General features: G+C 36.3%; 1 protein-coding gene across 1 annotated transcript in view; it reads left to right on the top strand.

Annotated features, from left to right (window-relative positions):
- LOC117717993 (uncharacterized) overlaps positions 1 to 20,681 on the top strand; it is a 148,712-nt gene extending 128,031 nt beyond the window's left edge. The window contains exons 34-41 of the mRNA XM_076911165.1: positions 400 to 493; positions 4,696 to 5,081; positions 7,221 to 7,254; positions 7,653 to 7,788; positions 14,090 to 14,303; positions 16,505 to 16,583; positions 20,211 to 20,311; positions 20,585 to 20,681. Coding sequence (XP_076767280.1) covers positions 400 to 493; positions 4,696 to 5,081; positions 7,221 to 7,254; positions 7,653 to 7,788; positions 14,090 to 14,303; positions 16,505 to 16,583; positions 20,211 to 20,311; positions 20,585 to 20,681 — 1,141 coding nt within the window. The remainder of the gene's footprint in view (positions 1 to 399; positions 494 to 4,695; positions 5,082 to 7,220; positions 7,255 to 7,652; positions 7,789 to 14,089; positions 14,304 to 16,504; positions 16,584 to 20,210; positions 20,312 to 20,584) is intronic.
- Positions 20,682 to 24,187: the final 3,506 nt, after the last annotated feature.

Here is a 24,187-nt window from a genome sequence, read left to right on the forward strand (position 1 = left end):
TCTTCATTTTAAATGTGAAAACCATTAGATAAACATAGGAAAACATCCGCAGGATTCTGCTTCTCTGTTACACTTTTCACTATATTGTATACAATGAAAGATTCTAGTGTTTGTTAATTCATATGGACCTGAAAATCTAGGATCTATATGGAAAAGCTGAATGTAGGATGTAATTTTCATGTTACTATAGCCCTCTGACTTCTCCCCAAACTTAACATAGACAATTATTCTTTATATTTTGTACATTATATACTTGCAAAATTTTCAAGCCCAGCTAGAAGAATGATGGTTACCAAGTCATTCATTTGAATAATCTTAGAAAAGTATCTGCACATTTCAGGAACTCTGTTTTGTAAAAGTTGATCTTTGAGTATAATTATTTTAAAATATGGTTTTTAGACTGAAGCAAGACAACCCGAAGAGAAAAGTTGAATCGGAACATCCAACACAGGATTCAGAACAGCTTCAGGTGATCTTGGATAGTACGAGTTTGGTAAGTCAGGTGTATTCAGAACACTGTTTTCCTTTGTCAAGTAGGGTTATATAGAAATGCTTGAGGCACCATGAGAAACATCCCATGAGCATTAGCAGGCATATTCACTCTGCAGAAATACATACAGGCAAAACTCCAATGCATATAAATGAAACAATGAATAAATTTAACAATTTAAAAATGATACATTTTAAAAATTAGATTTAGCTAATCAGTTGTGTCTTGTCATGTGACTGCCCTAGTGAGTATGGAATACTGACAACTTGCTGGACTTGGTTCTCCCCTCATACTATGTGAGTTCCAGAGTTGTACTCCAGTTACCAGGCTTGGTGTCAACTACCTGTACCCCCCCCCCCAAAAAAAAATCTTGTCTGTCTGAAATACATACACATACATACATACATACAACATACATATGTATACTGCTAAAACACTAAAAACTCTAAAATTCTAATAACTTTAAAATTGATGCTTTCTATTATTTGTGAATCTCACACATATGGATAATTTTAATGCATATAACCCCATTCTTGACATTCAACATATTCTTGAGATCTCTTCCCAAATTCATGCCTCCTTTTTCTTCTCCTCTTCCTCCTATTCCTCCTCTTTTTTCTCCATGTTCCTGACCATTTTTAATTATCCTACCCAGTCTGATTACTTGAGACCTGAAGAAGAGACATGAATGGATCAATTTTCATTCTTCTACATTCTAACCTCCAGTTGAGCCAGCACCACTTGTTGAAGATGCTGTCTTCTTTTCCACTTGATGGTTTTAAAACCAGCTCCTCTTTTGTGGATTCTTTGTATAGTTCTTTTTGTTTTTACTTGGTTAATTTCAGCCCTGAGTTTATTTCCTGCCTTCTACTACTCCTATGTGTATTTGCTTTTATTTTGTCCTAGAGGTTTCAGATGTGATGTGAAGTTGCTAGTGTATGTTATCTTCAGTGTCTTCTTTGAGGTACTTAGAGCTATGAGTTTTCTTCTTAGCCCTGCTTTCATTGTATACCATAAGTTTTGGTATGAGATGCTTTCATTTTATGTTTGTCTGGTAGAAAACACTCTTTGAAGCAAGATTGGGGCGGGGGGGATGGTAAAGATAGGAAGTTTCTTGGGAGAAAACCAGGAATGGAGATAACATGTAAAATAGAAATAAAGGAAAATCTAATAAAAATAAAAATAACAAAATAAGTTTTGTTTGTAGATAATATAATATGGCATATAGGAAATTAAGCCTATTACTTGATTTATATATATATTACATAAACACACTTATGAACTAATTAGGAGTTTGGCAAAATAACAATATATAACCACATTATAGAAATCAGGGTTGGTTTTTTTTTGTATACCAGAAAGGATAAAATTATAAAAATTCCATTTGAAGTAACATCAAAAAGAGTATGTTTTCAGAAACTGGTAAGTTGCTTCTAACATTGAAAATGATGTAAAAGTTAAATTATTTACTAAAAAGAAACAAAATTAGATTACATATAGTGTCTTATTTTCAAATTTACTGTCCAAAATCTAACAAGGAAGAGACTCTGATAATGGCTTGTAGACAAATGGGATAAATTTGAGATCTCAGAAAATTAAACCTGATTTTTGGTCAGTTGGAATTTACAGAAGTACCAAGGTGGTACTTCTGGTAATCTGGGTAATCTGGGTAAGGTGCAAAGACCACACATATATATTGTACTTAAATATTGTACTTATATTTATTATACTTATATACTATAAATATTTACCTCACACCATCCATAAAAATTAGCTCATAAATGTAAATTTAAGAGCTAGAATAGTGAAACTTGAAGTTGTGAAACAAGAAAATTTTTATGATTTTGTGTCAGAAAGAGTCCATAGATATGACACTAAACCTTGATTTTAAAATGAATAGCCTAGTTGTGATTGAACTGACAAGTTATGCTCACTGGTGTGATAGTGACATAAATGGCATGGATTTAATACTCACTCTAAAAGATGGAATCCATTTCTGATATTGTTAACTAGGCCAAAACTTTCTGACTGCCATGGTCATCGATATAAGGGAGACCTAGTACTATTTTTCAAAATGATCATTGTACTAAATTGTCCCTTAAGTTCCCATCTTTATACCCACAGATTAGTGTATCTCTCAACCCTCATTGAAGACATTTCCTTTTGCAGATGGTGATTAATACAGAGAACAGTAGCTGTTGAGTGTATTACCATCAATACCACTCGTTTTCCTCCCAAGATTTGGGGATTATTGAATAGAGGACTGAAGGAGTGTAAGCAGTAGATAGTGGACATCTGCAATAGAGTTTTCTTTATTGATCATGGTAGGACAATTATGTACATGAGCTAACAATAACTGTAACTTCATGTACAACAATTGCATAAGATAAAGCCAGCCAAAATTTCAGTCAAAAAGCCCCATCCCTGTCTGAGACTCTATTTGGTAATTAATGGCTGCTGAACAAGTTTGAGTAACTTTTCTTCAAATATGCTGCCACTGCAAAGTTACCCATGTCCAGTAGATTGTTCTATGCTCTTGCATATACAAGAAGCACTAATTAGACTCCTGGGGTTTGAAATAGACATGCACACAAGACTGCCTACAAACAGGTATGCGTGCACACACTCACACACACACACACACACACACACACACACAGACACACACACACGGGGCAGGGAAAACTTGAAGTTGTTTGGAATAGGGAGAGAAATTGAAAGTAAGAAAATAGAGAGTGAGTTTGATAAAAACACATTATATGCATAAATGAATTTTTCAATAAAATTGTGTCTAAGGAAAAAGATAAATTGATAACTTGAGCTTCAACAAAGAACTTGTGAGCTTCATGATAAAAATGAAATGATAAAACACAGATAAGAAATCAGACACAAGATTTTGAATGAATTTACAAGCCATGTTTCATAGTTGTTATTTATATATCATAAATGTGTAATAATATTTAGTAATATTCCAAAGAGTGATAAAGAATCCATTTGAAACTGTCAATATTTTCAGTAACATTTTTCTGAAGAAATAGAAATTGCCATAAAAACAGGAGAACATGGCCAACTTGATTAAAATTAGGGAAAAGTAAACTTAATCCAGTAGATCCCATTTCATACTTCTGTAGTCATTATATTTGTTTTTTTAATGGCAAATAAATGTATTCTTGAAGATGTGGAGAAGTAGAACCACCCTACGCAGCTGCAGTGAATGCAGAATTGAAGATTCTATTTCAAATATGTTGTAAATTTTTTAACAATTAAAAAAATGAAATCCAAGAGTCCAACAATTTGAATTCTCAGTGCATTCCAAGGAGAAATAAAAATATGTATCCATAAAAGATCCTGTACATTATGGATGTTCAGGGCAGTGTTATTGATAATAGTCAAAAGATGGAGACAGCCTTAATGCACATAAGTTGACAAATGGATGTAAAAATGTAATGCACTCTACAAATTCCATTTAGCACTAAAATATATGGAGGCAATTTGGATTGTGAGAAAGAATGTCAGCAAACTTTATTGTGTTTATCATCGAATAACTCTGGATGTACTCAAAATTATTAATGGTAAGGATAAGTACATCATTGTGGGTAGTTTTGATAGTCTTTTTGACACAATGTAGAATCAGTTTGGAAATGTGTCTTCAATGAGAAAATTCCTAGATTAAGTTGGCCTGAGGTCATTCCTGTGAGGGATTTTTTGAATTTGGGCCACTGGGTTTGAAAGACTTACTGTGAATTTGGACTGCACCATTCTTGGGCTGGGCCCAGGGATATTGCAGTCTTGACTGACTGTAGTGTTAGCATGCATGCATTCATTGTTCCTGTCTGTGGATGGACTATGGCTAGCTACCACAGGTTCCTGCTCCTTTGGCTTTCCTGTGATAATGGACTATAACTTGAACTGGTAAACTGATCAAAACATTTCTAATTAAAAATAATAAAGAGAGAAAATCTGAAAACGAATGAGCAAATTGATTTTTTAAAATGAAGTATACTTTGTATATTAAAACACAACAGTTACTTGGGCTAGAGAGATGGCTCAGCAGTTTAGAGGTCTTGCTGCTCTTCTGATGGTCCTGGTATCAATCCCCAGCACAATCCCCCATACACAGACATACATACTGACAAGACACTCTTTCCCTTAAGAGAAATAAAAGAATTAAAGTCACTTATTCTTAATATTAATTTTCATTAAAGGTCAGTGAAGAAGCTGATAAGCAGAAAGTCATCAGGTTACAATCAGCAGAAAAGCTGAATGACCGTTGGGTGCATGCATCAGAAGACCAGATTCAAAGGGTGGTTCGTGCTTCAGAAAATGGAAATCACAGTGCAATTCATGTATCAGAAAACCTGAATCCCAGTTCAGCATACACATTAGAAAAGGCGACTCAAACTGAGGACCCCGCATACACATTAGAAAAGGCGACTCAAACTGAGGACCCCGCAGCTAAAACCGTGATGAACAGTGTGGTTCATGAAGCAGAAAAACCGAATCGCAGTGCTGCAGCCCTAGGTCTTCAAAAACAGCATGGAAAAACTGAAGAGCAACCGGTTCCTGTTGAGGAGAATCGAGAAGATAATGGGTAAGTCCACCGTGATATTTAACAGTAGATGTTACTCTCTAGTGATGCTCATAGGAACGATGACCATGTTGGATACTTCTTAAACCTGACCTAGTCATTCTTTTAACTTATGACACTAAGTTACTGATAGTCAGATCTTATTGTTTCCAATTAATTGGACTTTTTCATGTAAAAGACATTCACATTTGGCAAACTCTCACTGAAAAGCTATGATTCTATGCTTCATTATCATTCACAGTGATAACTAGTTGTCTAGAACCCAGGGTAAAAGAGAGTTTTGATTGGAATTTAGAATAGTAAACAATGTTTTGACAGAATATTAACAATATAACACAGTTTTTGAGTGTGGGTTGCTGTAAGTATAAAAGGCTTGCCTCTCTGCAGTAACCTTTTCCTTGGCATGTATTATTTCCCAGGACTTGTAGAGTGTGTCAAGGTACCTATCCATCAAATGACATCTATTGGCAAATATTTTGAAAGTCTGTTTAATTTATTGTTCAGGTATCCAAAGTCACCTAGGTATAAAGTAATCTTATACTTTTCTCTGTATACATTCATGAATATTGAGCATAAAGTAAAATCAACTCTTTATTCTCTGGCCACATTTAACTGTGTTGAGATGGAGTCTGTCATTGTACAATCAACTATCAACCCACAGGCATCATTAACAGTGTCAAGATGGGGGTCTCTCATTATCCTGGTTTTGGTCACAAGCTCCAGGGATTGTCCTGTGTCTGTCTTCACAAGACTGTGATAATAAGTGCACATGATCACACCCAAGTTTCAAAAAAAATAACACTTGTTTGTGTTCACAATTGTGTGCATGCATATGCTACAGAATGCATGTACTCATCAGAGGTCAACATGCGGGAGTCACTTTTTTCTTTCGCTGTGGACATCCTGAGTATCAAACTCAAGTCTGTTTTCAGGATTGGCTATGGGATCATTTAGAATTGAGCCGTCTCGCCTGCTCCATAACTAGCCATTTAATTTCTCTTGGAGTGTTGAATCCAGGTCCTTGTGCTTGCAAGGGAGAAATATTACCAGCTAAGCAACCATCAACCTCCTCCCTTAGATTCTGAAGCAAATAGCTCAAGGTGAACATGGTGGTTCTGGTTCTTTGTGGTGTTTGTTGTTGTTTTTCAAGACAGGGTTTCTCTGTGTAGGTTTGGTTGTCCTGAATCTCATACTGTAGACTCAGCTGGCCTGGAACTCAGAGATCTGCCTGTCTTTGCCTCTTGAATACTTGGAACAAATTTGTGTGCCACACACCTGACGACATGATAGTTTTTAATTTCAACACTAAGAAAGCTGAGGCGGGAGAATTAGAAACTTTGACTACATACATGCTTTTTCAGAAAAAAAAAATGTTTATGGCCATAGTACTGTCAATGAGCTGGATTTTATCTGAACTCAGAAGATATGCAGGGTTACTTCTGGTTAATATTTATCCTATATTAGTAATAATTATAGTAAAATAGGATCATAATGTGGATTTCTCATCTATTATATAACTTGAAGTCATCTGGAGATGAATATTATTTTCCAAACTATAATTTGGAACAAGCACCTTGCCCTAACTTCCGGATTTGAATTTTCAGCCTTCTGCTCAGCCAGCTGCCTGGGCTGGGGCATCCCAGTCAGTCTGTGTGTTCCACCCCTACACAATACCCGATAGGCTGTGAGGAATGCAGTAAGTTTAACACAGGTTCAGTCCTTAGAGCCCTGAGTAACAACTGGGTCATCATTCCTGAGAGAAAACTTTTACATTCTATCACAAAGTGTTCCCCACATATAAGGAGTAAAGCATTGTTTCAAAATGAGTTTTACTGGCCACAAACGTTGTTTTTGATGAAAATGACAAGGAAATCCTTCTGTATTTGTTTCTATAAAATAATGCATATTTTTCTTTTTTTTGCTTTAACTCTTAAAATAATGGATGTAAAACCCTTGTTTTTCTGATGGTGGTGGTGATAATTTATTCCTGGATCCTGTTGCTCTTCCTAGTTACAGTTAATTCTCTCATATTAAGTCATTGCAATTAAAATAGCCAATAAATTCGATTGGAGAAATAAATTAGAGTGTTTTTGTTGTGTTTAATATATACATTTTTTCTGAAAGGATTTTGTGCTTTTGTAGGTCTATAAAGAACACTTCAAACATAAAGGACAAGGTATGAGAAAATAAATTTAAAATATAATTATTAAAATACAGTGTAAAATAAAAGCAATATATCATTAATTTAAGCTTATTTATGAAAGTAAAATTAAATTTTTCAGGTTTTTTAGATGTATGTAGACATTTTTGAAAAAAATTTATTAAGAAAGAGTAGCCAATATAAAGTTGTTTTCCATGAACTATGTTTTTATACCTTTTGTTATTAAGATACCCTGGCCGGCCCACAACTCCTAATTTAGTCCAGGCTGGCCCAGAGCTCACAGATAGCCACCTGCTTTTCTTTCTTGAGTGCTGTTTGTAGTATTAAAAAGAGAATATTTAACATATTTTAAAATTTACTAATTGGTATAAATATTGGGAGGATATCTGAAATTGCTTTTTCTCACTTTATAGATCAATGAAGAAGTAATTCACATGTCTGACTCTGATGAAGCAAGCCTACTATGTGAGAGCAAGTCAGAGGACCATGAGACAGTCGATTATGACACTATCTTAGACCTGGTTGAACAACTGAGGAGGCAGAGCAAAGGTAGGAGTACTTCATGCAGTCTCTGTGTGTGCTATACTGGTGTCCACACAGACTACATAGGGCTGCCTGATAGAAAGAACACATTAGTGTATTGTTCATGTCACAGATGTGCTTGAAATCGAGAGAACTTGTCTCAGCAGGCGCTGCCACCAAGCCTTCTGCGCTTCAGTGTGCATGTGCAGGCCTGCTGGTCTTGCCGTCCACTTTGGTTCTTTCCTATACGCCTGCCAGATCACGGTGTCATGGTCTCTGAGCACTAGGGTTACATGGGGCCTTTTTCCTCTGCCACTCCACTCACTTCTGGAAAGCCATTACTACTTTGGAGCCATTATTAAATTTTTTATGAAAATTTTATACAAGAGTACTGTAGTAGCATCATTTAATGCTATCCCCTGCCCCACAAGCCACCCATGCCCCTGCTGTCCTCCACATTCACTCAGATTCTGACATTTCCTTCTTTATTACGTTCACCCCCATCTCCAACCCATACTTTATACCGATTGCATTTTGAGTTGCTTCTATGCTCATTTGTATAAAACTGAGAACTTTATACTGAATAACTTAGAAGGGGGCTTATTTTAGAGAAGACTGATTTCCCCTCTTTCAGCAGCTCCTGATAAACTTTAGTCCTTCATTTAGGGGAGAGGTCTAGTGAGGTTTCAAGAGATGCTGGCATTTAGCAGGTCTTGTTTTGGCAACTGGACTATTGAGCTTTCATGGTGTAGCTTCCCTGTGTTATCTTTTTTAAAAAAACTATTTAACAACACACATCTTGGCTACATGGCTCTTACAACCATCATGCTTCTCATTTCTGCAAGTTCCCATGAAACCCAAGGTGTAGGTGTTGCACTGTAGATATATCAATTGGGAATGTGCACCTGACACTCACTTATTCTTCGTATTTTCACCAGTGGAGGATGGAACTGCTACACAGTTACCATGTTATGCAAATATGCTTCTTTAATGAGGGGTGATAGTTGCACTAATCAGCAGGTAAAAGGACAACTATTTGGAATACAATTCAGGTATAAAGCTTTAGGGAAATGGCAAGAGTAGAGTCTCCTCTAAAAGACTATTACCATTCTACCCATATAGGTAGTTGGCTGTACTTCTATTTCCAGTAATGAATTTCATCTTTTTGAGCAGGCTGAATCCAATCCCACAGCTCTTTGTACTTCCTAGATAAAAGTGCTATCATTGTGTCACTGGGGATATCTTGGCAGGCTGAATTCCTCAGGCTTTACAGCTAGCTAGTACTATTGATTGCTTTTGTCACTCCATAGCATACATATCAACTTTAGATACTGTGCGAGCTAGTCCTTAGAAAGGAGACATTGGAGTCAACTCTTCTCATTTTATCCTCACAGTGTCTGAATCTTCAGTAGGGTCTTACCTTCATTTCCTGGGAGAAAAGCAAGTCAAGTGTAATAGGCTATAATGTTTTCAGGGTCACTTGTACACTCTTGAGTAACAACTGGAAGGGATATTTTTCATGTCTATCACTGTTGTCTTTTTTTTGTCTATGGGTGAAGACATATCATTCCATGTGACACAATTTCATATATATATATATATATATATATATATATATATATATATATATATATATATACATACATATATATATATGTGTGTATATATATATATGTATATATATATATATTTCTTCTATGACTATTATCTATAGGTTTGGTCTTCTCATTTTATCCTGGATTTTCTGCATGTTTTGTGTTAGGAGATTTTTGCATTTTGCATTTACTTTGACTGTTGTGTCAATGTTTTCTATGCTTTCTTCTGTACCTGAGATTCTGTCTTCTATCTCGTGTATTCTATTGTTGATGCTTACATCTATGACTCCTGATCTTTTTAATCTCTATCTCTAGGGTTTTCTATCGCTAGGGTTGTCTCCCTTTGTGATTTCTTAGTTGTTTGTATTTCCGTTTTTTAGATCCTGGATAGTTTTGTTCAATTCCTTCACCCGTTTGGTTGTGTTTTTCTGTATTTCTTTAAGGGATTTTTGTGTTTCCTCTTTAAGGGCTTCTACCTGGTTACCTGTGTTCTCCAGTATTTCTTTAAGGGAGTTATTTATGTCCTTCTTAAAGTCCACCATCATCATCAGGAGATGTGATTTTTAAACCAGAGTCTTGCTTTTCCAGTGTGTTGCAGTATACAGGGCTTGCTGTGGTGGGAGAACTGAGTTCTGATGATGCCAAGTCACCTTGGTTTCTGTTGCTTATGCTCTTGTCCTTGCCTCTTGCCATCTAGTTATCTCTGGTGTTACCTGGTCTTGCTGTTTTTTACTGTGGCTTGTTTCTCCTGCAAGCCTGTGTGTCAGCACTCCTTGGAGACCACTTATGTCTGTAAGAAATTTGGGTATGAAAAGATGTGGCACAGGGTCAGCTCTGGGCATAGATGGAAACTGAAGAATTCTGTCCCAGGCTGCTCCTCAGTTCCTTTGTCCTGAGGGCTCTGGGCGGTTCCCTCAGAGCAGAAGTGGTTGCTTTAACTGTGTTCACAGGTATGTGTATGTGCACTCCTGGGAGACCAGCTTTATTTCAGCAGAATTTTGTATGGAGAGCTGTGGCACATAGTCAGCTCTGAGGCACAGACGAAAATCAGAAGGACTCCTTTCTTTTTTAAGTGGATTAGAATTAGGTGAATTAGAGAATTGAGAAGAGAAAAGGATACACAGGAATATTATAGAAATTAGAAAAATAGGGATTAATTATTAAATTTACTCTTACACAAAATATTTTATAGCTATTATCTCACATTGATAAAAATCTTTACATTTTGATACAAATGAAAGTAATATTTTCTTTCATTGATACAAAATTTATATATTGATGCAGGATTAATGTTTTTAATGGTATAAAACTTTATAATTGACAAAAAAGTTAAAATTAATTTTGTTACTCCTAGGCATTGTGCCTTTACAACTTATTTAAATATAGAAGGCTTAGAGCCAGTCCTTTCAATAGTTGTAATTATAAATTGTTTAAAATAATTAAATAATACAAGTTAATAGTCAAGTAGTTATACTAATAGTCATGTAAGATTCTAATTCAGTTAATTACAAAAAGTGTTTTCAGATTATTCAAGTAAAACTAACTCAATATAATCAATGTTTAGCAAATACCCACACAGACATATATATATATATATATATGTTCTTCAAAAGTGTCAGAGATCCACTAAATAAATCATTTCATTATGAAAAGACCTTTTAATTACAAGAGAAATATGCTCCTGATAGTATCTCCATTCCACTTGAAAGAAGGCATTGAACATCAAATGTCTTTATATAGAGTTACTTGATTTGTGTCAAGGGTAGCCACTGGGCTAAAAAATGCCCCAATTTCATCTACAGACAAAATGCCATCCCAAAACAACAAACAAATGCAAGATAGTCAACTGCTAATCTCTGCCAAGATAGAGTAAGATAGTGCTTCAAAATTACTACTTAACTTAAGGTCTGTCAGATGTTCTGGGCCAAAAGGCTAAACATAGATGCTCCAACATTATAAGAAATATTAGGCATTCTCCAGACAGTCAGCTGTCTCTGCCAACTGTTTAAATTTTGGAAGCTACTTCCTTACATACTCAAAGATACATTGATTCAGGTTTTTTTTTTTAGATCTCTGACAAAATTAAAGACTAATTATAGTTTCATAACTGAACTTAAGTTGTTTAACATTAAAGAAGATGTTGTAAATTTAAAAAGATGGTTTTCAGATGGTAATACAAATTAAAATCTAATACAATTTAAATACAAAATTGTAACTGATTAAAATGGATGATAAAATACTTTATCTAAATTGCTACATGATAGACTGAATGTTATAAATATGTATCATATCTTATAGTATATATTGTTATACGTAATTGTTATAATTGTATTCAATTTATATCTGAAAGAGCCTTCATCAAACTAAATGGGGGAATTTTTGAGGTTTGTCTTTTACTGTTTATTGTAATGTTAAGTGTGGGCCCTCAAGACCTGGAGTCTAGCTGTAACCCCTGTGACCCTGCTCCAAGTTATTTCTGATTGATGAATCAAGATGCCAACAGCCAATAGCTGGGCAGAAGTGGCATAGGTGGAGTTAGGTTTCCCCAGTCTTGGGGTTTGAGCAATTGGAGCAGAAGAACATACAGGATAGAGAAGGAGAAGCTGCCATGAGTTAGCTGAGCCATTAAAAAGAAATGGCCTGGTGGCCTAGGCAATTGGAGTTTAGATCAGCCCAGATGAAACATAATAAACAATAAATAATAACTTAGGGTTATCAATAGGACAATAGATTCTAACAACATAGGAGATAGGTAACTGCTCAGCTCTTATATTGCTTAAGGCTTATTATAAGGGATATAGATTTTTTTTTTATCTGTTAATAACCAAAGGTGGAGTAGAAACCAAGGACGGGGATTCAGATAATTTCTACAATAGATTTTTTTCCTTTAATGAATTGTGCTATGTTTTCTTATCCCTTCTGATTAGTTCTGTAAAATTTCATGCTTTCAATTAAAATGTAATTTCATCACCTTCCTTTTTCCCATTTTTTTCTCCAACTAATCCTGCCTTCCCTTCTCCAAATCCTCTTTTTATGTAAATCCACAGCCTACGCCTCTCTAGTTATTATTGTTTTACATACAAACATACACACACATACATGCAAGCACACACACAAACATGTATGTACAAATACATAAATACATCCTCCAGTGTCCATTTTTGTTTTGTGTTTATATTTTTAGGGCTGACCACTTTATATTGGACTAACAATTAGGGATGGGGTTACTGCTGGGAGAAGCTATCGCTCCCTCCCTCAGTAGTCATCAGTTGCCTAAAATTTCTTGTCTAGGGATCCTTGTATCCATGACCTTTTTCCCTTCCCACGGTAGGATGTCCACTGATAATGAGATTGTCTAGATCTCTTTCATGAAACCATTCCTACAATAGACTTTTCTCTGTGTCCCAGCAGGTTTCCTGATATTTTGGCTCCTACAATCTTTCTCCTACTCTTTCATGATGTTCCCCAAACCATAGATGCAGGAACTATGATATAGATATCTCATTTGGGGCTGGGCTCCCCATAACTCATTAATCTAATATGTTGTGTCCAGTTATGCTTTTCTGTGAAGTCTGGCCCACATGCTATAAAGAGATGCTTTTTTGATAATGTGCAAAAGCTACACTTATATGATTAGTTTTAATTTGATGTCTATTTTGTCTATTTTTAATATTACAACAGCTTTGACTTCTTGCTCCTGATTTGTTTGCTTATAATACATTTTCCCATACTTTTACTCTAATGTGTTTTCAGTCTTTGATGGTAAGCTATGTTTCTTATAAGCAGCAGAATGATGATGAATCCTCCTTTTTTCGTGTGTGTGTGTGTGTGTGTGTGTGTGTGTGTATGTGTGTATGTGTGTGTGTGTTTTTTCTTTCGAGACAGGGTTTCTCTGTGTAGCCTTGGTGTCCTGAAACTCATTCTATAAAACAAACCAGCCTCAAAATTACAGATATCTGCCTACTTCTACCCCCAAGAGCTGGGATAAAGGCATGCATCACCACTCCTTGTCTTGATTCCTGGTGTTTGGTTTTTGTTTTTAAACTAGTTTGTTATTCTATGTGTTTTGATTGAGGCATTGACAATTCTGATGTTGTTAATAATGAGAGTCGATATTGAGTAGTGTTTTGTAATTCCCGTTATTTTGTGGTTGTTACATTTTTGCTTTTCTCTTTTGATTAACTGTTATGAGATTAATAATTCCTGTGCCTTCTTTGGTGTAGGTAACCTTGTATTTAGACTACAATTTTGCCTCAGTATCTTCTGTAGAGTTCGATTAGAGGGCAGAGATTATTTTAAATTGCCTTTAATATGAAACATTTTCATTCTCCCTTGATTGTGTGGTAGTTTTCCTGGATATAGTAGTCTGGGCTGACATCTGTTATGTTTTAGAGTTTGTAGAGCAACCGTCCACAATCATTTGTCATTCAGACTTTTCATTGAGAAGTCAGGTATTACTTAGGTCACATCTTTTATGTTATTTGCTCTTTTTCTATTGTAGCTTTTAATATCCTTTCTTCTGTATAGTGTTTTAATTACTATGTTTCACAGGGACTTTCTAAATAGAACTTCTCTTTTACTTGTAAAATATAGTTACACTTTTACTGATTATATAGTCATAATTATATTATTATATGATTTTATGGAATAAAGTGGAATAAAGTATGACTTTTTAAAATAACTGTGTTTAATGAGTCTTGATTTATCACCTAAAGTATTTCTCTTTTATGCAGATTCTGCCATCCTACATAAGATCTGGTTTGCAATTTCCTCATATAAAATATCAATGAAACGTCAAAAGCGTAAATTTGAACATGTTTCTAAGAAAACTAGAAATGTTAAAGATCATGTTAGTTTACTTAAAAAGAACCTTGCAGTGTCAAAAGAAACAATAATAGAGCTAGAAGTTTCGAAGGTTCGACTGCAGGGAGAACAGTCTACTGTGAGGTATGGTATTCCAATTTTAGAGACACATTCGACAAGTTTAGATTTTATGATACCGTTTAGAAATTTTGTCATTGGTTACTTATCTTTGAAGAGTTTTGCAGTGGAGAAAATTTCTCTAATTTTGGCTCAAATTATTATCATTATGATGCTTATTATTTGTCCCTAGGCAGCAGTTCTTTGTATTTAGATCATATCTACTTTCACATCTCACCTCAGATCCCCGTTTGAATTTTATCATTTCTTCTCTGTCATATTCTCACTTCACCTACTACTTCTCTTCCCCACTGAGTCCAATTAGTTCTCCAGAATGCTGTCCCCTGGTACATGGGCAACCTACCATGCTCCAAGTCATTGAAGTAAACTAACTCTCTCTCTCTTAGTTGCTATCAACTACCAATAGCTCTGAGGTGTGGGTGGAGCCACTAATGTGTCACTATGTCTACTTGAGAAAAGTGCTTAGTTCTATGGAGTATGAAATTTATGTCAGTAATATATTGCAGTGATTATGGTCATTTTCAAATTTATAATCATTTTTAAAAAATGTTTTCTGCTCCAAACCACAATGTTCGTGACTATTTAGAACTATTTGTGAGATAGCAAGTATAAATTTTTAAAATAATAGTATTATTCTGCTGCAAGGAACATCATTTTCTATGCTGGACTATTAGATTCTGAATTATTCAATATAAAATCATCTGGTTAGAGAAAGAAAACTGTAATAAAAAAGGATTTGATGAATATATTTAACTTGTTCTGAACAAAATGTGTACTGATCAAAATTCCATCAACAGAATATGAAAGGGCAGGTTTTTATAAAAATTATTCTATTTGTAGTGTTGTTTATCAAACTCATTCAAAAAAAGAGTACATAGTATTAATGTTATTCTAAAGTCCAAAATCTATTTTCTAGTGCATCAAATTCTTAGCTGTAAGCCTCTGTCAAATAAAAAGATGTGTTATTCTAGTAGAGAGGAGACAGTATAAATATTCCAATTTCTGAAGCCAAGAATTGAAGATAACAAGAAAAGGTTTCATCCAAACAAGTCTGAGACACAGCAGAATCAACATTATACCTTGTAGTATCATAGCCAGTATATGACACAAATAGTGGTAGCAACTGGGCATTAACTGACTTAAGGTCCTTTCTTAATGCTATGCCATTTGTGGCATGTATTGCTTCTTTTAAAAAATATTAATTTATTTTTATTGGATATTTTATTTATTTACATTTCAAATGTTATCCACTCTCACAGTTTCCCCTCCAGAACCCCTGTATACCATCTCCCATCCCCCTGTTTCTATGAGGATCCTCCCCCCCCCACCCACCCACTCACTCCTGCCTTCCCACCCTGGCATTCCACTACCCTGCTGCATTGAGCCTTCACAGGACCAAGGGGCTTAGTCTAGTCTGTTCAGTGCCTGCAGGTTTCCTCAGCAGGTATTTCACACTCATGGTTTATCAACACACTGGGAGTGTGTTGCAAGTTTGGGCTCACATTCGGAGCTTTATACATAACCCATTCAGAGGATCCATGAGAGGAACCTAATCAGATAAGCACAAACTGGCCTCATGGGCTTTCACTGGACTCTTGTCCCAAGGCCTCTGTATTTCTCACATTTTACATGCTTGAATACCAAGTGTCTCATAGATGAGGCCATGTTTTCCTGGCAGTTCAAGGAGAATGTGGTCTTCTGATTGCAGCACAGGCCAATTTGACCAGTGCTTCTTTATGTAGCCCTTTTCCACAAGGAAATTCCTAGAGCTTCTATATTTTCAGGCATCATCATTTTAAATTTAATATGATCAAGTGGAACAGCTTGATTATAAAATAAACATTAGGGAAGTTTATGGATTTATAAATTAATATTCTGAAACTAGTGAAATTCCTTCTGTAAGTTCAATGAAAGGTATAAAATTAGCGCTGCGAATGGAATGGAATTGAAATATATATGCATCATATATCCCTGGGCTTCATAAACAGCATCACAAAGACAAAAGTAGTAAAATGCATAATTGTTCACATGCTCTACTCATTTTGCATGATTTCCGCAAAAATGCCCCCAGAGAACATAGTTTCTATACCATGTTTTTAAAAATACACAGAATGTATGTATGTAACTAATCTTTTAAATATTTGTTCTGAAAACATGTGATACTTAAATTTTTGGTAATAATAATTTCTTTTAAATGTGTCTTTTAGACTTGAACATGAAAATTCAAATTTAGAAGCTAGACTAAGACAAAATGCAGGGGAAAATGAACAACTTCAGAAAAAGTCAGTAAGTATACATTTGCACATTTGTTAATATTTGTTATTTCTGTGTTACTGCAAAAACACTTTTTTTGTCTGATAGTAGTAATGACAATATTTTAGGTAATATGGATTATATGGCTGATGACAAATTAAAAGTATATTTGCTACGTGTGTGCTGCCTCTACTTGAGAGTGGCCGTGCATGTGTCTTCTCATTCCACAGGCTTGATTTTTGGTAAGGTTTTTTATTTGATAATGACTCGAAACTCTTCTTGCCACATGAGCCTGGATAATAAAAACTAAGTAACTGTTCACCAAACTTTACAGCATTCACCACCTATTCAGTTTTTCTCATAGAAATTGAGATTAGAGGATTGCATTGTAAACATGGAAGTGGAGCAGTACAAGAGCCATTCTTACCACCTGGTGTCCATAAATCACAGTAGTTCAGCTCCTGAAGCTACAGTAGAAAGATCCAGCTTTCAGGGGAAGTAGACATTTTTAACTTACTGGTCTTTGTAATGGATGAAGAGATATTGAAAACTTTTTGTAAAAGTAGCTTTTGTTTGTCACTGTAATTGCCATTTTGGAGGCTTGTTGCCTAGTACTGGAAACTTCTAGCCTCTGTCCATTCTAATGTAGGTCTGGAATGTTTTCAGGCTCTGAGACATTGTGAATAGGCTCACCGTTTCTTGTTTTCTGAACTCTTATTGGTTGTTTCCACTCAGCTGTTATGGCTCAAAGTCCTCTTCAAGATGACTGGTTCAATCTTGCTTCTCTCTTGGCCTCGACCTAACTCTAGCAATCTGCTTCTTCAGGCTTCATCTCATTTTATGGCTAATTCTGTCTTTACCTGTGTCTAGCTTGTTCTCTCTTCGACCCATCTTTGTAGAACTCTCCTGAAAAAAAGCTGCCTTCTCAGTCCCATTTTCTCTACTGCTCCCTTAGGTAGCTTCCATTTCTTCTCTCTTCTCATGAGAGTTGGGCAGATCCTATTCTGTCAAAACTCTCTCTGATTTGCCACTTTGTCTACCACTCATTTACACATCACTTTCAAACATGGGTACTTCCTTCTACAAACTATCTTGACCTTTATTTTTGGGGGGAATATAGGTGAAGACTAAAATCATATATGTATTCCAGTCAGAATGGTCCTGTCTCTGGATTTAATTCCTTCTGCAATTTTTTTTTAGATTTCAAAGTAAATCACCCTCATTTTATTAATATTTGCATGAGACTGAAATAATAATGTGTTGATAAGTATTCTTTTAAAAGAATACCTGGAGTCATATTTCTCTGAAAATGTCAGACAGAAATGTATTACAATCCCAACAATTACATTTCTACAAGTATATTGCATGTATTTTGAAAGTTTTCAAACATAGAAATCAATATCACAAAAAGCTTTCAACAACTAAGAAAATTACATTGATAATAACATAATAACCTTATATAACTGAGAAGGGACTTTTCAATTTATGTTTTTATTCATGTGATATCTCAATATCAGTCCCCCTATCCTCCCAGTACTCCCCCAGGGATCTTCCCACATTACCCCTTTCCCTTTTCCCTTCTGTATGCTAGCCCCTCCACCATCCCTCACAACAATTTCTTGAGGCCTACGAATATCCTCTCCGAGTCCAGACAAAATAGATCATTTTGGGAATGGGATTCCAGGCAGGCAATTAACTCAAGACAGCCCCTGCTCCATTTGTTTTGGGACCCACATGAAGACCAAGCTGCTCATATGCATCATATATGCAAGGAGTTTAAGTCCATTCTGTGCTCACTCTTTGGTTGGTAATCCAGGCCCTGGGAAAGTCCAAGGGTCCAGTTAGTTGACTCTGTTGCTCTTTCTCTGGAGTCTCTTTCTTCTTTGGGTTCTTTAGTCCTCTTTCAAACCCTTCCATATGTCTCCTAGAGCTCCATCTTATATATGGCTGAGGGTCTCTGTATCTGTTTTAGACAGCTGCTGGGTGGAGCCTCTCAGTGGACAGTTTTGCTAGGTTCCAGTTGACAAGTATAAGAGAGTATCATTAATATTGTCAGGGGTTGGTTCTTGCCCAAGGGGTAGATCTATATTTGGGACGGTCATTGGTTGGACATTTACTCTGTCTCTGCTCCATCTTTCTCTGTATACACCTAGGCAAGACACATTTTTAGTAGAAGGTTTGTGTGAGGTTCCTGTCCTTATCCCTGCACTGGGAGTCCTACCTGGGTCCAGGAGGTGGCCACTTCAGACTCCATATTCCCCATTGCTAAGAGTCTCAGCTAGAGTAATGCCTATAGACTCCCTGGGTCCTGCCCCTGACTCTGGTCTCTGGCATGTCTGAGAATTGCCTCTGCTTCCCTGGGTAGGAGAGGGGATGTGAAGGGAATGGGCAGGGTAAGGGACCAGATACAAGGAGTGGGGAGAGAATGGGCTGGTGTGAAATATCTTAGGGGGATAATTCCTTCCCTATAAATGAAAATTTCACACATGCCTAGCATTCTAATTTTTCTTCTGTTCCTGGGATAAACGTGGTCCAAACCAAGTGGAGAAGGAGAGTTTTTATTTCAGCTTATAGGTTACATATACTCCAAATATATATAGCCCATCTCTAACTGTTCTTCAAGGAGACCTGCATTCTAAACCAGCTGGGGTAGAAACTAAAGGCAGGAACTTGGAAGCAGGGACTGAAACAGAGACCACAGAAGGGTGCTGATTACTGCCTAGGCTTATGTTCTGGTACTTTTATTACAGGCCCAGCAAACCTGCCTAGGGATAATACCATACGCAGTAGACTGAGCCATAGTACATCAACTAGCAATCAAGAAAATATCCCCTATACACACCATAGGTCTGTCAGATGGAGGCAATTCATCAGCTGAAAGTTCCCATTCTCAACGTGTCAAGTTGAAAACCAGGACTGCCATTACAAAAAGAATGTAAAATTCCTGGTTATGCTCAGAAGCAATCCCCCCAAGCATTGTCTGCAAGAACTGAATGAGAAGGAAGATGTAGATTTGTATGTGGCTGGAGTTAAGAAGTTAAGATTAGATGTGCCGAGTTAACGTATTTAAGACAGGAATTCTGAGAGACATTTCATGTGAACAAAAGTGGACAGGGCAGGAGTAAGCATTGGAAGCTGCTGGTTTGAAAGGCAAGTGCCCTTGAAGAGCAAGGTGTGAGGCTGGTCATTGTGCATGATTGCTTTCAAGAAGGGAAGAAGAATGAAGGCTTAAAGTAAAACATGCTTGGTAACCTGGAGAGTTTAACAGTAAGCAGGATTGAAAAAGTAGATTTAATTAGTGAAGATAGATAGTGATAGAAACTATTTGTTGAAGAGGTCATGTATCTCAGGATAATTAAGGCGTCCCAAAAGGGAATGCCCAACAAGAGATGAGAGATGTTTTACATACTATAGAGAAGAAATCTTTACAAACAAAATCTATAAATAAACATTCAGAAAATTTAATGGTGAACAACATAAATCAATTTGATACCTTGAGGAAGGTGGTTATTCTGAAGTCTGTACTTAGCTGTATCATACTCAAAAATGTAATTTGTCAGTCTGTCTAAGCAGATACTGTCATGAACTCATTAGAAGTAATATTTCTAAGATATAAAATAGGGTGTATATAGTTCTAAAAATATTTCTCTTTTTTTAAAGTCTGAAAAATATGAGAAGTATATTGATTCAAATAAATTCCTGAAGTGTAGATTGGAGGAAGAACAGAAGAAAAAAAAGAAATATACAAAATTGCTAAGCAGGTACAATTTTAATATTCCAAATAATTCAAATATTTATTTAGTTAGTAGTAATTTTCTCAAAACCTATGAAAAATGTAATTTTATATCTGCATTTCCATAAATAAGTTATTCTATGTAACATATACTTAATTTATTTTTGAACTTATATTTCTGAGCACATTTGGCTCAGTTTCTTTTGGTAGTCTCATTTGTCTCTGCATTCAGTGTATGAATGTCTTAATGGTTATTTGTGTGATTAGTTTAAAAGATTTTTCTTCTTGGGATCTTATTCAGGTATACCAAGAAATATATCATAGCCATCCACCTCTTCCCCACCTCTAGCTCCTTCTGTACACCTCCAACATGTCCTATCCACCACCTCAAGGTTTAAATAGAAATAACCCTTCAAGTTTAGGTAGTACTACTGTTTGGGAATGTGTGCATAGATTAGAGACTATTCAGTTAAGCATAGCATTTATATTATTTTATTCTATTTTATTTTTAAATCATTTTATTCTTTTAAATTTCAAATGATATCCCCCTTCCTAGTTATCCCTCCACAATCCCCAATCCTATCCCCCCCTCACCTCTTCCCTTTGCTTGTATGAGGGTGCTACTCCATCCACTCACCCACTTCTGCCTCACTGCTCTTGCATCCCTTACTCTGGGGCATCAAGCTTCCACAGGACCACGGGCCTCCCTTCCCATTTGATGTCAGATAAGGGCATTCTCTGCTAGATATGGATCTCTGGAGCTTTGGATTCCTCCATGTATATTCTTTGGTTGGTGGTTTAGTCTCTGGGAACTCTGGCTGGTTTGATTAATTGATATTGTTCTTCCTATGAGGTTGCTATCCCCTCAGTTCCTTCAGTCCTTACCCTAACTATTCCATTGGGGACTCTGGGCTCAGCTGATGGTTAGGTGTGAGTATTTGCATCAGTATTGGTAAGGTGCTGCTAGAAAATCTCAGGTAACAGCCATACTGGGCTCCGGTCAGTAAGTGCTTCCTGGCATCAGCAACAGTGTTGGGGTTTGGTGTCTGCAGATGGGATTGATCCCTAGGTGGGAAGTCCCTGGATGGCCTTTCCTTCAATCCCTGTTGAATTTTTTGTCTCTGTCTTTCCTTTGGGCAGGATCATTTCTGGGTTAACAATTTTGAAATGGGTGGGTGTCCCCATCTCTCAACTGGGGGCCATGCCTGCTTACTAGAGGTGGTACCTACAGGTTCTACCTCTCCCTTGTCGCATATTTTTGGCTAAAATGAACCTCATTGTGTCCTGGGAGCCTCTCACTTCCCTGGCCTCTGGGACTTTCTAGTGGCTACCCCCAGTTCCCTATTCCCAACTGCTACATATTTCTATTTGATTTCCTGAATTTCTGTACTTCACTCCTGTCCCTCCCAATACCTGATTTTGCTTCCCTTTTCCTTCCTCCTCTTCTCTCTCTCCCAGGTCCCTCCATCCCTCTACCTCCTGTGATTAGCTTGTTCCTGCTTCTATGTAGGATTGAAGGATTCACACTTTGTCTTCCTTCTTCTTGAGCTCCATATGATTTGTGGGTTGTATCGTGGCATTCTGAACTTTTGGGCTAGTATCCAATTATCAGTGAGTACATACCATGTGTGTCCTTTTGTGTCTGGGCTACCTTACTCAGGATGATATTTTCTAGTTCCATCCATTTGCCTTTGGATTTCAAGTAGTCATTTTTTTAAATAGCTGAGTAGTACTCCATTGTGTAAATGTACCAAAATTTCTGTATCCATTCTTTTGTTGAGTGACATCTGGATTGTTTCCAGCTTCTGGTTATTATAAAAAAGGCTGCTATAAACATAGCAGCGCATGTGTCCTTGTTATATGCTAGAGCATATTTTGGGTAAATGCCCAGTAGTGATATAACTTGGTCTTCAGATAGAACTCTGTCCAATTTTCTGAGAAACTGCCAGATTGATTTCTCAAGTGGTTTTGCCAGCTTTCAGTCCCACAAGCAATGGAGGAGTGGAAGTTCCACTTTCTCCACATCCTTTCCAGCATCTGCTGTCACCTGCATTTTTGATCTTAGCCATTCTGATTGGCATGAGGTAGAATCTCAGGGTTATTTTGATTTGCGTTTCCCTAGTGACTGAAGGTGTTGGCCATTTCTTTAAGTGCTTCTCAGTCATTTGAGAATCCTCTTCAGCTGAGAATTCTTTGTTTAGCTCTGTAACCCATTTTAATAGGGTTAATTGGTTCTCTCGTGCCTAACTTCTTGAGTTCTTTGAATATTTTGATATTAGCCCTCTGTTGGATGTAGAGTTGGTAAAGATCATTTGCCAATCTTTTGAGTTGGTGTTTTGGCCTGTTGGTAGTGTCCTTTGCCTTACAGAAACTTTTCAACTTTATAAGGTCTCATTTGTTGATTGTCAATCTTAGAGCATGAGCCATGGGTGTTCTGTTCTGGAAGTTTTCCCCTGCAGTGATGTGTTCAAACCTTTTCCCTATTTTCTCTTTTATTAGATTCAGATTATCTGGTATAATGTGGAGGTCATTAATCCACTTGGACTTGATCTTTGTACAAGGAGGTAAAAATGGTTCAATTTGCATTCTTCTACATGCTGACTGCCAGTTGAACCAGCACAATTTGTGGAAATGTTCTTTTTCCCCCACTGTATGGTTTTGCCTTCCTTTGACCATAGCTGTGTGGGTTCGTTTCTGGGTCTTCAATTCTATACCATTTTTTTAACATCACTATTTATCTGTAGTACACTTTGAGATCAGGGATGGTGATTCTGCCAGAAGTTCTTTTTGGTGTTGAGAGCTGTTTTCACTATCCTGTGATTTTTGTTGTTCCAGATGAATTTGAGAATTGCTATTTCTATTTCTGTGAAGAGTTGAGTTGTAATTTTGATGGGGATTGCATTAAATCTGTAGATTACTTTTGGTATAAAGGCCATTTTTATTACTTAAATCCTACTGATCCATGAGCAGGGGAGATCTTTCTACCTTTTGAGGCCTTCTTTGATTTCTTTCTTCAGAGACTTGAAGTTCTTATCTTACAGATTTTCTCCTGCGTGATTACCATCACATCAAAATATTTTATATTATTTGTGACTATTGTGGAGGGTGTTGTTTCCCTAATTATTTTCTCAGCCCATTTAGCCTTGAGTAGAGGAAGGCTACTGATTTGCTAGAGCTAACTTTATATCCAGTCAGATTGCTGAAGTTGTATATGAGCTGTAGGAGTCTCTGGTAGAATTTTCAGGGTTGCTTATGTATACTATCATATCATCTACTAATAGTGATATCTTGACTTCTTCATTCCCAATTTGTATCCTTCTGATGTTCTTTTGTTTTCTAATACTCTGGCTAGATTTTTGAGTGCTATATTGAATAGATGGGGTAAGAGTGTTGTCTTGTTCCTGCTTTTGGTGCATTGCTTCAATTTTCTCTCCATTTAATTTGATGTTGGCTACTGTTTTACTGTACATTACTTTTATTATGTTCAGGTATGGACCTTGAATTCCTGATCTCTCCAATACTTTTAAAATGAAGAGGTGTTGTATTTTTTCAATGGCTTTCAGCATCTAATGAGATGACCATGTGGTTTTTTATATAGTCAATTATGTTAATGGTTTTCCTTATATTGTACCATCTTTGCATCCCTGAGATGAAGCCTGCTTAATCATAGTGAATGATTGCTTTGATGTCCTTGGATCTGGTTTGCAAGAATTTTATTGAGTATTTTTCCATCAATATTCATTAGGGAAATTGGTCTGGAATTCTTTCTTTGTTGTTTGTTTTGTATGTGTGTTGTTTAGGTATCAGCATAACTGTGGATTCATACAAAGAGTTGAGTAGTGTTTCCTCTGTGTTTATTTTATGTAATAGTTTGAGAAGTACTGTTGGAGTTTTTCTTCTATTA

The sequence above is a fragment of the Arvicanthis niloticus genome, chromosome 12 (assembly GCF_011762505.2).
Source record: "Arvicanthis niloticus isolate mArvNil1 chromosome 12, mArvNil1.pat.X, whole genome shotgun sequence".
NCBI classification, from domain to species: domain Eukaryota; kingdom Metazoa; phylum Chordata; class Mammalia; order Rodentia; family Muridae; genus Arvicanthis; species Arvicanthis niloticus.